This window comes from Pleurodeles waltl, chromosome 8, assembly GCF_031143425.1.
Source record: "Pleurodeles waltl isolate 20211129_DDA chromosome 8, aPleWal1.hap1.20221129, whole genome shotgun sequence".
Classification (NCBI taxonomy): Eukaryota; Metazoa; Chordata; class Amphibia; order Caudata; family Salamandridae; genus Pleurodeles; species Pleurodeles waltl.
Window position 1 is genome coordinate 459,356,764 of NC_090447.1, and position 15,458 is coordinate 459,372,221.

The window sequence follows — 15,458 nt, forward strand, 5'->3', positions numbered from 1 at the left end:
GCACCGCCGCCTCAAGCACCGCTGAACAGGGCACCGCCGTCTCAAGCACCGCTGAACAGGGCACCGCCGTCTCAAGCACCGCTGAACAGGGCATAGCCGTCTCAAGCACCGCTAAACAAGGCACCGTCGCCTCAAGCACCGCTGAACAAGGCACCGCCGTCTCAAGCACCGCTGAACAGGGCACCGCTGTCTTAAGCACCGCTGAACAGGGCACAGCCGCCTCAAGCACCGCTGAACAGGGCACCGCGGCCTCAAGCACCGCTGGCCCATGAGCGCCAAGGGCACTGACGCTACTGAGTCCGTCACGGGCAGAATGAAGCACTCTGGGCACATGGCCCCCTCCAGAACCAGTGGAGAGATCCATCCATCACCTCAGTCCTTAGCAGGATGAAGCACTCTGGGCACCATGCCCCCTCCAGAACCAGTGGAGAGATCCATCCACTACCTCTGTCCTTAGCAGGTTGAAGCACTCTGGGCACCATGCCCCCTCCAGAACCAGTGGAGAGATCCATCCACTACCTCTGTCCTTAGCAGGATGAAGCACTCTGGGCACCATGCCCCATCCACTACCTCTGTCCTTAGCAGGATGAAGCATTCTGGGCACCATGCCCCCTCCAGAACCAGTGGAAAGATCCATCCACTACCTCAGTGCTTAGCAGGATGAAGCACTCTGGGCACAAGGCCCCCTCCAGAACCAGTGGAGAGATCCATCCACCACCTCTGTCCTTAGCAGGATGAAGCACTCTGGGCACAAGGCCCCCCTCCAGAACCAGTGGAGACTGTTATCCACTTAAGAGACTGTGGCTTTGCACTCCCCAGGATGGAACAGTGGGCAAACCACCCACTGTAGAGACTTGAGAGACTGTGGCTTTGCACTCCCCAGGATTGAACAGTGGGCAACCCACCCACAGTAGAGACTTGAGAGACTGTGGCTTTGCACTCCGCAGGATGGAACAGTGGGCAAACCACCCACTGTAGAGACTTGAGAGACTGTGGCTTTGCACTCCCCAGGATTGAACAGTGGGCAACCCACCCACTGTAGAGACTTGAGAGACTGTGGCTTTGCACTCCCCAGGATATAGCAGTGGGCAAGCCACCCACTGTATAGACTTGAGAGACTGTGGCTTTGCACTCCCCAGAATAAAGCAGTGGGCAACCCACCCACTGTATAGATTTGAGAGACTGTGGCTTTGCACTCCCCAGGATGGAACAGTGGGCAACCCACCCACTGTATAGACTTGAGAGACTGTGGCTTTGCACTCCCCAGGATTTAACAGTGGGCATGTGGCCCCCTCGTGGATTTGGCGTCGTGCACTCAAACGGCTGAGGTGCCCCCCCTTTCCCTCCCCCTGAGGTGCCTGTTTAGTTGCTGTCTGATGCCCCTGCAGTGTTCTCTCCGTCATGGTCGGGGATCTTGTGTGGGCCTCGCCCATACCGTGTGGGCCCACTGTTCCACAAACTTAATTGGAGCACTACCTGGACTACTATCCTTGGTATATCTTTTGTAAATGGTGTATATATATATATTTTTGCCTACTTGATTTTAATATATTACAATGGTTACACTCATTTTCTATTGTCTTTGCATTCTTCCGGGGGAGTGTAACTGTGATGTATTAATATGCATTAGTGTGTGTGTTGTAGTGGGTGGGGGTGCTGCGTGTTGCGTGTGTATGTCCCTGTTTTTTCCCTCCCCCATCCCCTTTGTCGTAGGTGCAGTACTCACCGTGGTCTTCGCCGCCGGCGTTCATGCTCCTGGTAGAGGAGCAGGAAGACTATCGCAGGTAGAATTTGGAGTTCCGGGTCCATGGTGTCCTCGTTCCTCGTGGGGTGTGTAGAGGTGAGCGTTTTCCCTGCGAAATTCCGGTTTCCGCTGTGTTTTTATCCACGGTGAATCCGCCCCGGAAAAGGTGGTGGATTGGCCTGTCATAATAGTGTGGGAGGTACATTGTCTCCCGCCTGTCTGTTGGCGGTGACCGCCGCGCTGTTTGCTTGTACCACCGTGGCAGTCGGAGTGTTAAAGTGGCTGTCTTTGTTGGCGGTTTCCGTCACGGTCGTAATTGCAAAATTTTTACCTCCAGCCTGTTGGCGGTCTTACCGCCGCTTTAACACCATCCACCAGGGTTGTAATGACCACCTTAGTATCACTTAGAAATCAATTCACCTTCCTTCAAAAATAACTCACCACAAGTACACCACTCATGGGTAACTTGAAAGTTCCTTGGCACGTCTTAAGGTTTTTAAAATGTGGAGCACTCATCTAGAGTTGCTCCTCTAAATTAAATTTGGGGTACATGGAGTACATGTGGTGAGTTCTTTTTGAAGAAAGATAAATCTAACTAACAACTACGCCACTGTGGCTTACAGCTTTAGTAAATTAAATGGAGTTAAGTTTGGTGCCTTACTGTAAATATCTTGACTTTGTAAGACACTTTGTGGTAGTCATCAGGACCTGTATGGGGTACTGGGCTAAACTCACACAACAACAAAGGAGGGATAAATTGGTTAAAAATCCTAAAAAGCTAAGCTTGGGTAGAGTTGTTGGGTAAGCATTAGCCCACTGCAACATTTAGCAGAAATATGCCTTAGTGTCACCAGTCATTAAGATACAATGATTGAAACAATTTGCGTTTTGAAAGTGCATAAAATATGTTGCTTCTTCCTGTTCTTTTACTTTCATATAATTTCCTGTGGTATTCTAGGCCTAGAATGTATTGACACAGAATGCTGGAGTCTCCTTGGAGACAGCGACAGTTGGAGGAGAGGAGAGGCAGAAGGAGAACGAAGGAAGAATTAGCTGTAGGCTGAGGTGTTTCTTGTATAACTATATCTTATATTAAAGATCCTGCTTCTTACAAAGAAGACTGTGTTCTAGCGATCTTTCACTGGCGACGAGGATGGGATGCTGAAACCCCTTATGAAGTCGGAACACCTCAACTACCTATCCTGGTAATTGTGCGATCTCAAGTTTTTTTTTTGTGGCCACGCTGTTCTCTGGAGCAGTCTGTTATTTTTTTGGAGGGGCTGTGCTGTGTGTCTAGCGTTAACGTTGATAAAGCGAAAGAATCTTTTTGGATTAAAGACAATCCGTCACTTTATGAGGTGATATCTATTGCTAAAACACATGAACATAGCTCAGCTTGTCTTGATGTGATCAGGAAGACAAGTTCACAGGGAAAGGGGGATGAAGTTCATGTTGTCAGTCAAGGAGGGTATGTACAAGATAAGACAAATCCTCAGAAATCAGTGAAGGATAATTTCAATAGCTCTAAAGTTAAGAAGGGGGTACAGGGAAGATGTTACAGATGTGGTGAGTTTGGCCACTATGCTAATTTCAAAGGTTGCGTAGGTTGGAAGGTTTTTTGTAAAAATTGTGGTAAGAAGGGACATGTCACTTCATGCTGCAAAAATTCTAGTTCACAAAAGAAAGGGGTCCAAGAAATAACATTGGAGGATGAAGATTCCCCAAAAGAATTTGTGTTACAAATAAAAAATGGAATAAGTGGCCCAGTGGAGGTTGTACGTATTGAAGGTGTATGTGTCCCTATGATGTTTGATTCAGGAGCAAAGATCACATTAATTCCTATGGGAATATTTGATAAACATTTGAAATCCTCTGTAAAATTATTCAAACCAGATATTTCTCCTAAAGGATATGGCGGTGAACCTATCAAGCTGTTGGGGTATTTTATAGGTTCCATTCAATATGTGGATAGACTCACAGCTGGCAAGGTATATGTCTCTATTAGAGGTGATTCTCTCATCAGTTGGTCTCATCAGAAAGATTTAAGGGTTTACCTTGATCCTAACGAGTCCCCGTCTGTTAGGCTGAAGAGTTTAGACTGTGTTAATACGGTAGATAATGGTAGACCCTCCTATGAGCAGGAATTTTCTAATCTTTTTCAGGCTGAACTTGGATGTTTGAAGGGCTATGTTCATGAGATCAGGTTAAGGAAAGGTGTTACACCTGTAGTCAGTAAAGTTAGAGGGGTTCCTTTGATGGTGAAGGAGAAAATGAGAACAGAATTAGAGAGGCTGGAACGGGATGAAATAATTGAGAAAGTTGAAGCCACTGAGTGGTTGGCTCCAGTGGTGATGGCGGTAAAATCTAATGGTGATCCGAGATTATGTGTGGACTTGAGAGAGCTTAATAGATGTGTGATAGTGGATCACTATCCATTGCCCAACATTAATGAAATGTTAGCGCTTCTCAGTGATGCTAAATGTTTTTCATCTATTGACTTGACCTCTGCATACCACCAGGTTAAGCTTCACAAAAATTCTCAGGACTTGACAGCTTTCATAACTCCCTTTGGTACTTACAGGTTTGTCCGTATGCCTTTTGGTTTGGTCTCAGCGGCTGCTGTATTTCAACGTGCCATAGAGAGGGTCCTTGAGGGGATTCATGGCGTCAAGATATACCAAGATGATATTCTAGTGCATGGCAAAGATGCATCCGAACATAATACAAGGGTACGGCAAGTTCTCCAGAGACTAAGGGAAAGTGGCCTAACGTTGAAAGCAGAAAAATGCAAGTTCAATCTTAGTGAAATTGATTATTTGGGGCATAGGATCTCCTCTCATGGTATCGAGCCAAAAATAAATCTAGTGAGTGCGATTGATAATCTTGCGAGCCCAACTTCAAAGGAAGAAGTGATGAAGTTTTTAGGGATGGCAGAATTTTATAGTAAATTTGTAGTCAACTTTGCGGAAAAAACCAAAGCCATTAGAGGGTTGGTTAGAAAGGGAGTTACATTTCGATGGGACAAAGCTTGTGAAGATGAATTTGAGAAGATAAAACATGACCTGAAATGTGCTCCGTGCTTGCAAAGCTTTGATCCAAGTCAACAATCTATCATTATGGCTGATGCTAGTGCCAAAGGTCTTGGTGCTGTTCTACTTCAAGTTCACAACGGGGTGGAAAAGACTATACTTTTCATCTCGAGGTGTTTAAAGGGAGCAGAATTAAATTATTCTGTCATCGAGAGGGAGGCGCTAGCTGTATTTTGGGCGATAAACAAACTAAGAAAATTTGTTTGGGGTAGTAAGTTCTGTGTGAGAACTGACCACAAACCACTGAAAGAAGTTTTTGAAAAAAAAGGGTTGGATTCGATTTCAGGAAGGATTAGAAAATGGGTAGTAACCTTACAGGAATTTTGTTTTGATGTGCATTATGTACCTGGGGCTCAGAATCTTGTTGCGGATTGTTTTTCCAGACTTGTGAATGAAGTTTCTGATCTTGAAGATCAACTTACTGAGAGTCTTGATGATTTTGATGTATGCATGATTAGGGAAGGTATAATCAAAGAGGATGAGTGGATGACTGGTCTTAGTAATGATAAAGTGGTACAAGATGTTCTAAAAAAAGTCAAATATGGATGGGATGGCACCCAATTGTCCTCTCAAGGGGATCTATTATTGAGGGGGACCAAACTTGTTCCTCCAGTGCAACTAAGGGAAGAACTCATTTCTATAGCGCATGAGAGTCATCCTGGTATCTCTAAAACTAAGGAAAGATTGAGACTCTCATATTGGTGGCCGGGAATGGATGTACAAATTGAGCGGAGAGTTAGGGAGTGTTTGGAGTGTTCTAGAGCTGATAAGACCTTGATGTGCAGAGTCCAACCTATGGAGGTGAGGGAACTGCCTAGGGAACCGTGGCAGGATGTTTCATTGGACATCTTAGGACCTATTAGGTATTCCAGCACTGACAAGTATGTCTTAGTTTTAATAGACATGTATTCGAGATGGCCTGAAATTGGGATCACATCTTCGGTAGAAACGCAAGTTGTCATAGACTTCCTTAATCAAATCTTCGATAGGGAAGGGTTCCCATCTTCCATCCTCACGGACAATGGTGTACAGCTTGTCTCTCGAGACATGGAGAGATTTCTTAGTGACAAGGGAATTACGCATAAGAGGGCCTCTCTTTATCATCCTGAGACTAATGGTATGGTGGAGAGATTAAATAGGGTACTAAAAGAAACTATTCAAATGGCTCTTGTTAATAACAAGTGTTGGAAGGAGGAGATTTTGCATAAAATCAGGAATTACAGATTGACTCCTCATACAAGCACAGGTCTCACACCGTTTGAGTTGTTCAGGCGCAGAAAACCTAACACACAGATGTGTCCATCTTGGGTGAATGACAAAGTAGCTTTAGAACCAGACTTTGGGCTTAAAAAAGAAAGTAAAATGGACAGAGAGGTTAGAAAAGCTTTTGAGAGAAAGGCCAATTTTGACAGAAGGAAGGCAGTAAAGAAAATTGAGATTTCTGTAGGTGATATTGTCAAAGTAAGAAATCCTCGTTTTGGTCTGTCTAATAGTCATTCTAAATTCTCTTCTCCCCTCAAAGTGATAAAAGTCATGAAGAATGCTGTAAAAACTGAAGATCATAGGATATGGAATGTTGGGAGAGTGGTAAAAATCACTGGGGTGGGGGAAGATGTATCTGTGAAAAGTTATGGGAAAAAGAGTGAACAAAGAGATGACAATGTCAAAATGAGAAAGAGCTCTAGGATCATTAGACGTCCTAAATCGTTAGTGGACTTTGTATAAATCTATGTAACAATGTGAGTAATGGTGTAACAATGTGTGTGAATGGTATAGTTGTATTAGTTATTTATTTCTTATTGTATTGTGTTAACAAAAATATATATATGTTTAGTTTTGGTTAATAAGGGGAAGATGTGTGGTATTCTAGGCCTAGAATGTATTGACACAGAATGCTGGAGTCTCCTTGGAGACAGCGACAGTTGGAGGAGAGGAGAGGCAGAAGGAGAACGAAGGAAGGATTAGCTGTAGGCTGAGGTGTTTCTTGTATAACTATATCTTATATTAAAGATCCTGCTTCTTACAAAGAAGACTGTGTTCTAGCGATCTTTCATTTCCATTTCGTTATTGTTGCAGAATTGCACTCTGTAGACCATGGGTAAATCAAAAACATTTTCTCAGGGGCCACAAGGTTTTGTCTGTGATGTGACAAAGGACACATTGATGTCATCAGGGTGGCAGTCTGGGGCGGGGGAACGTACTGCAAAGGTGGGTGTAGGGGAAGCAAAGCACATCCAGTGGCTGAATTGTACAATGTGAAACCAGAAAACACGATATTCATCCCGGCTTCCCTACTTTACCTAATTGTGTGATTCTAGGCAATTGTATAATTTCACTATCTCTTCTTTTTTTTCTTCATTAACATATATAAAAGGACATCAAACTACTTGACTTTTTGATGTGGATTGTGCAAAACCTTCTCCTGTATTCGATTTAATAAACTATAATGTTTTCATGTATAATAGGAACAAAGCCCAAACAGTGCACTTAACAACTGACTTGCATCTTAATTCACTGTAGACATTATTGACAGGGAGGAGGATGAATTAATTTTTATAAATTAATGTTTTGAAAACTATTGCTAAAAAAATTATTTCTCAATGCACTGATATATTGTGATGTATTAAGGGGAAACAGTTCTGCATGGTAATGAAATACACTTTTTGAATTTTGAAGGGACCTTGTCATATTTTTACACTTTTTCTTCAAGATGTCTTTGAAAATAAAGGTGTTATAAAGGTGGAGAATAACCCAGTTACTTCCCTTCTTTAACGTTAATTCATCTTTAAATAAAAGCTTGCCTCTTTATTAAAATTCCTTCTCAATGTTAGTGCTGAGTCGAGTGAACAGCAGTCCAGTGCAGCTCTTGACCAGGGAGCCACATGTACAGTGTAGACCATACTGTGACTGGGTCAAATATAAAGATAATGGGGCCTATTTACAAAGGTAAATTTACTCGTGTAGATTTACTCCAATATTTCCACCCAGTAGAAACTTTCAACCTTTTTGCTATTCACCATTTTGGAGTGTAAATGTACTGCTAGGTGCAGACTTACATGCCTCCACCCCTCAAAGCAGGGGGCAGAGCCTGCAATAACTGGATTTATGAGTGTAAAGTTATTACAAGTTACATTTTACATGTAGATACAGCCACCAGGGAGGTGATCACCCAATGGTAAAAAATAGGGAACAATAATAAAGTTGAATAATTATTAGGAAAAACTTACAAACATTTTAATCTAAAATAAAAATGTCAATGCACTTAAAATTTAAATAACTATTATCCTAGAACTACAAAAATGTTACAGCCCATTAACTCATTACATTAGACTAAGGGCTTGATTTAGATACTGATGGTAACTCTCTCGCTGTTTCTTCTTTGCCTGGCGGTCCGCTAACCAGATTTAGATGTTGACTGGACCACAGCCAACAAACTGCACCAGTCCCGCTGACACCGCCAGGAATCTCAACGCGCGTCTATAGCACAATAGGAAACAGTGGCTGGCGGTGGGACTACAGCCACTGTTACCACCATGCTGATTTAAAACTGCCTTCCTGCCAGGCCGATGGTGATGGGAACACCTCCAAGTCAAGGCTGGTGGATTGGGAGAGAAAGGGGGTGAAAACCCAACTTTCTCCCCTTTTTCTCTTATCTTTTTGACCGTAACACGATTGGAGGACTCCTGCCATTGCTGCTGACTCTTCACCCTGAAGGACAACAACCCCGTCATCACTGGACATGAAGGTGGCCTATACATTGGACTTGTACTGTGAGCCTGCACCGTCGAACATGACCCAACCATCAACATACATGTAAGTATGTTTTTTAGTTTTTCTTGGGGTTGGAATATGTGTTGACATAGGTAGTTGTATAGATTGCATGCAACCCACTTATATCAACACATATATCCAAAGGGACACTCCCCCTTTATCGCCAACCCGCTGCTGTCACACTGCTGGTACATCGGAAACATCTAAATCCGGTCAGTGGTATACCGCCAGGCTGATGGCGGCATAGTCCAATCAGCCAGCAATGGGAAACCGCTGGAATTTGTTTCTCAATCGCTGACATCTAAATATGGTAGGCAGTACAACGTTTACTCAGCAGAGTACACGGGACGGCAGTGACAGCGCGACGGCAGTAAGACCACCAAGATCTAAATCAGACCCTAGATGTTTTAGAAAAAATACCTACAATATATTAGGTTCATTTGTAATAATTATTTTAAATCACTTTCAAAATATCACACCACTATAATTTTTATTTTTATTGAATATTTAGTACAGTATAAAAATATATTTTTAATTGAATTTAAGAATTTTAGTTGTTTAAATAAAAGATTTAAAAGTTGTATTTAATCATTAAAAAATATATATTCTCTGTTGTTTGTTAGAGACTTGGGGGTGGGCAGAGCAGTGTGTGAGTGAATGGGAAGGAATTCACCTTTTCATCTTGGTATTCTATTTCATCTAAAAATTAATAAAATCTGTTTATTAAAAAAATAAAACAAGATTTTATATTTTGAATGAAATAATTTTAAACTGAATATAACTTTTAACATTTTAAACATATATATATGTATTTTTTAAAAAAAAGCTGTATAGTGTTTTCTATCTTAATTAAAAAAAAAATAATAACATTATTTCCTATGGGTTATTCTCTCTGCCCACATTGTTTTCTATAGGAGTGGGTTTCAGTACCATTGAGTGTCCAAGTAGGGTGCTAGACTTACTCCAAGACTGGAATAGTGTAGAGTTAAGACTGTTTGGGTCCTTTTTGGTTGTAGTAACTGTTTGTAAATAGTAAGGTGCTTACGCATGTCATGGGTGTTTATATTTGCATGTCCCTCCCTAAACTCCCTCTTGATCCCTCCACAGGCACTTCCTTAACCCTCCCTAATTCCATCCAATTTAGCACATTTAGGGCCTGATTACAACTTAGGAGAAGGGTGCTAATCTGTCCCAAATGTGACGGATATACCACCAGCCGTATTACGAGTTCCATAGGATATAATAGACTCGTAATATGGCCGGTGGTATATCCGTCACATTTGGGACGGATTAACACCCTCCTCCAAAGTTGTAATCAGGCCCTTAGTAATTTTAGTACATATTCCCACTTTTGCAGCCACTTCCCTAGGTTCCTCATTTACTAGTAAAACCTATACATACACCTGCAGAGATGGTTGCTATCGGGGAGGAGAACTCTGCTTATAAAAGACAGGAGATACTGAGGTAAAGGCTGAGGTTTCTGCACATAGGTATGTGAATTATATTTTCTAGTACATAAGTAGTATTATTGTAGTAATACTAAACATACTACTAAGTGCAGTTTGTGAAATATTCCCCTTGCCAGGTTCCATTACTAAAAGCAGTGAAAAGTTGAGTTTTACTTTGTATGTAACAGATTAACAGAAACAATGTACAGTCAGAAGACTTTTACATAAGTGATCTGAAGAGACACATTTTAGACATGTTGCCTGTAACAAAGGACGAAAGAGTGTTGGTAACGGAGTTGAATCTGATGTCTTGTTAGTGGAAACCAAAATATTGTGTGGCCAAAATATCGACAACCAACATGTTGTGATGATAAGTATAATGTCACGTATGGGTTTAGTCCACATATATGTACCTTTATGAATATGTTCAAGTTATGGAAATGTAGAGTTAAGAATAGTAAATCTATACTGAGCAGTCTATACTTACTCTCATGATATTCTGGTTGCTGATTCCAAGGCCACAATATTTTGGCATGTCAATATTTTTTAACTCAAAAGTCTGACAACAACCTCAGCATGGTGCAGCATCTCCAGATATGATGTGCAGTTCACATTTTGAAAATTGAAATTCTGATTTTTGCACTTAAATGTAAAAATGGCTAATGTGCAACTGAATCTGTGGACCTTTATTCCTGACGAAATTCAATGGAGACTGTGCTGTTGCTAACAGTTTCTTTTCTTTTGGCCTCCTCTCAATGCATATAAACCTCTAACTTATCTGCAGGAAATGTGCTTAGTGGATGAACCACTTGAGGAATTTACTTCAAGACACAGCCTGGAATGGAAGTTTTTATTTCTGGATCACAGGTTGGTGGGGATATAAGTGACCTTCAGCTTTTATTTGAGTTATGCATTGTCTATGTCATAACCATTTGAATATTTTGTCAAATATAGGTTTTAAATAAGTGTGCATTAGTTTTTGATTGGCACATAAATCCTACCTGTAATCTGAAAAGAATAATGTTTGTGTCTTAGTCTCAGTGTATTTGGCTTAACCAGGTTAGACATAACTTATCTTGTCAGAATAACATTTTATGAAATGTTATAATAATAAGAATTGAGAAGTAGAGGGTTAATTGTTACAGACATTCACATAACTCCTCTTTGAAATTAGGTCAGAGTTTTCACAGTTCCAACCCACAGAGGTTGATGTGTCACCCAGTAGCAATGGAGGAAGTTTCCTACTGGGATATGGTAAGTAGCATGGAGGACTTCTTGTGTATGTTGGGGACCAGATCAAATCAAAGACATTCCCTACAATGCAAAGGAACACAGTTAGTAATAGCACACAAGGGCATTCCCTACAATGCAAAGGAACACAGTTAGTAATAGCACACTAATTTAAAAACATTTTAAGAAAGAGTAGCTGTATTTTTTTCCAGAAATCACAGATGCACTGTTTGATCTAAACATCTGAAACTGTGCGCTCAGGCCTCTGATGTATGGTTCTTTCATTGCCATCATTGTTGAGTAGTGAACTGACATAAGATGTTGCGGGCATCTATTCCACAATTGTATCTTTTGTTTGCAAGTTTTGGGATGCACAGCCAAATGCAAAATATTTAGCTTAGGTATCACATTCCCTTGCAAGAAAAGTAGTGGCACTCCTTTTTCTATTGTTTCTTCTGACTCTCTCTACCTTGTGCACACCCTGTTTACTTCTGCCACTCTTTTCATTCATCCTGGTGCCTTCTTCTCAATCCACCTCAATGAAAACACCAAAGTGGTTATTTCCATTAAAATGTTAAAAAATGCTTTATCTTGTCCCTAGTAATGTTTCCATTCACCAATATCATCTGAAATATAATCAAAGTTTGGTTCAATGCAAGAAATAATCGTTCATGAATGTATCATTTGAACAACATTGCACCACATTATGACCAATTTAAGAAAGAATGCAAACATATGGTATTCTGCTGTTTACACTATACACTTGTGACATCCCTACACCCTTTGCCCTTACTCTTGTTATGTTCATCTGTATATATGTAATCAATGCAAAATATAAAATGTATATTTCTTAATATCTGCATGATGAAGCAGTATTGCATCAGCCAACATTATTCAAATCAAAATGGCTTGATACCTGCCTCCTATAGTTTGTTCTCCCATGTCTGAATTGGACACCAAAACACAGAATACCTGCATACCACATACACCGGCATACCACATGGATAGTAGGGCCTTTTATCGGGTTCTGGTGACTTCCAGATGCCTTACAGAAGCCCAAACAACAATTTATACTTCTTTGTCATAATATACGAGAGATGTAGAGATGTAGTATGATCTCTCCAGTTCATTATGGCATTTCTGTGATTTCTGTGGTAATCAGGAATAGTACACTAGTCCAAACAAGCAGAGTCCATACCAAGGGTGAGTCAAGTTAAAGGAGAAAATCAGAAAGCACAGTATTCTCACAGGTCACCCATGTACCCTAAGAGAAAAACTAATGAGTTCACATTCAGTCAGCTGCACATCTTCTCCCCAACATCCAGCCCTCCATTCCCTTACCCCTGTCCCATGTCTTGACTGAGAAAAAGATTAATGACCCTTCTGCTCACCTCCTGTCAGCTGCACATCTTCTTGCCAACTGCCAAGAGGATAGCGCTTATAGGAGAGAAAAGGTTGAGGTGGGATTACTTGCCACTCCCTCTTTCTTTCCTATTGGTGCTACTGGCAGAAACCCTTCCTCCTTTTGATGCTTGTGAGAGGAACCGGCCTTTCAGTTCTAGTCAACTGGGGAAGCCCCACCCACCGGAAATATGAGCCACCGCCCTTTTCCAACTCAAATATAAAGTATTGTAGACAGCAGCTTTCCTGGTTTACAGTTCTTGAACAAGCCCTCTTTCTTCTCATTGGGTCTGAGGAGTAAATCTAAAAGTGTATACTGTCCCACTAGATAACTCTATAAGCCTCCTGTACTCAACACCATCCCAAATGTGGCAATCAATAGCAGAAAGAGCAAGTGTGGCAGCATAGCTGGGATACTCACCCAACTTTCCCACATAACAGTGAATGTTTAACATGCGTCCTGCAAAAAAGAGGCTGGTTTTCCTTGCCCCAACGATCTGGTACCCAGCTATGTGAGAAACACCCATCTGTTACCCAACTTTCAAACCCATGGCAACCCTTACACATTATCCTTTTGCTCAACTTAGCTCTTCATTTTTTAATCATTCTATTCCACATCAGCAGGAAACTGAAATGTGTTTTACTTCTAATTTGATAATATCTGAAAATGTATAATTCTTTCTTAGACCTTTTTAATTGTCTTATTGTTTTATGGTACTTATATTCAAATAATGTATATACAAAATACAAATCATTGTCAAATACCTGTTTACATATTTTATCTGCAAAATCAAATCATTAGTATAAGGTTCAATCTTCTGAGGCCAGTTTTGGACAGCAGAAGATTGTTTATGACCATTTTCTCACAGTGTCCGAGCCAATGTCTGTAGTTGTATCAGATAACATAGTGAACTTGGGACTTCCTTATCTTGTGATTTTTAAAATCTGTATTTCTAGAGGGAGATTACCATCAGCTATATTTGGGACTGAAAGCTGTTGATATGTTGCCTTAATTCCATGCATGCCTCTTCCAAATTACCCATTTGAATGCTTACCTGCATCACTCATGAATACTGAAAAAAATAGTTCCTTATACTTGGCTTGATCAATATCAGAAATCATATTATTGGTTAATTCATAGATAAATTCATTACTGAAAACCCCCATTGATCTGACTGTGTTACATCTTGAATACACTTCTGAAGTCTGAGACATACTTTTAAAATAAATCTTGGCAGATAGGTACACTACAATTTAGAGTGATTTAGCCTCTGTGACTGCCTTTATGTTCACCCACCTGTCCTCCCCCTTAAATTCAATAGCTTGGGAGCAGATTACCAGCACAATACGAGCATAAAAGAACAGCAAAAACATAGAGAATATAGTCAGGCTGGAAGAAAACATATCTGAAATACCAAACTTACCAGGCATGGCTAGTCAGTGGCAAAAAATATATGTAATTCTCCTAAATACAATACTCACCTCAATACTCACACTCACATGCATACAAAACCAAATCTAACACAACCATATGCCACTGAAGATTAAGTAAAATATGTATGGCTTTATTTTTTTCATATAAACACAATTAAATATTTTGCACATTTAAAAAGTCTATAACAGTTAAAAATACAACACATTTATATCACAGGGTGATTAAGAAAATATAATTGGTCTTCACAAACAAACACATCTACTTTTCTGTCTCCAGGTCTCCATAAATTCATTAAATAATACATACAGATCCACAGTGCATTGTGGATTGTGTCTTCACCATATCGTTGACATGTCTCGGTGGACACTACAAACAACAACCACCTTCTTCATGACAATTTGAGTATCACTTCCTCAATATTTTATCATATGATATTTATAAAAGACAAAGAACATTAAAACTAACATCTAATATCTCTATACTGCAATGCTTAGACATTATTGTCAAACTAAACATTTAAATAATTAATTACATAACAATGAAAATAATAATACATGCGACCAGTTCCAACTTAAAACCATATACATACCACCATCCTCATGTGGTATACATTCGCAACTACAAACAAAAAGTCATCTTCACTTAATCATATACATACCACCTTGTATTCCAAATCTCACTGCATCTCACAAATTCGACATCCATTCATTCTCTTTATCATCCTCAATCTTTTTGGATTATTAACATTCACTGACTGCTGATGTTGTCATCAGAAAATTATAGTCCACCTATTCCTCATTCCTCAACAGGAGATAAACGAGATAGAGTCCACTTTAATTTGTATTGGTGCATTTTTATGCTGTCACTTATTTTTAAAAGAGAGGAACAGTAGTCCATCCGATAGTCCCTCCATGACCAAACATCTAGCGATTACCAAACAAAGCATTTCACCTAAATACGCTCAGGATGGTTCCCTGACACAAGCTATGCATGTGTTCCAGTAAATACTTTCTACTCAGTGTACAAAGGGACAAAAATTCAATTTCTCCCTACAGGGACTATTAACAGTTGATCTTCTCTCGTCCCTGTAAGGGCAACATAATTCATATAAAAAGATGTACGGTACAAACTTTGTGCCTACCTCAACATCAAAACCTAATCCTTACCTATCAGTAATTGTCCTGCTCTCACCACATTCAAAAAGAGCTCCCCGCTCCAATATATTCCTATGTACCACCTTCCGAAAGCATAAAGGGAAGGGAAAATCCAAAAATTAAACCCCTCACTATTCATTGTCACAACCAGAATGTGTCATATCATGTTTCCCATGTTTTCCTCAT

The 15,458-nt window shown here is 40.4% G+C and overlaps 1 protein-coding gene across 1 annotated transcript in view; it reads left to right on the forward strand.

Moving 5' to 3' along the window:
• Positions 1-15,458, forward strand: part of NPAS2 (neuronal PAS domain protein 2) — a 611,171-nt gene that overhangs the window by 342,306 nt on the left and 253,407 nt on the right. Inside the window, exon 9 of the mRNA XM_069204404.1 lies at positions 10,837-10,919. Within this exon, the coding sequence (XP_069060505.1) occupies positions 10,837-10,919 (83 nt within the window). The remainder of the gene's footprint in view (positions 1-10,836; positions 10,920-15,458) is intronic.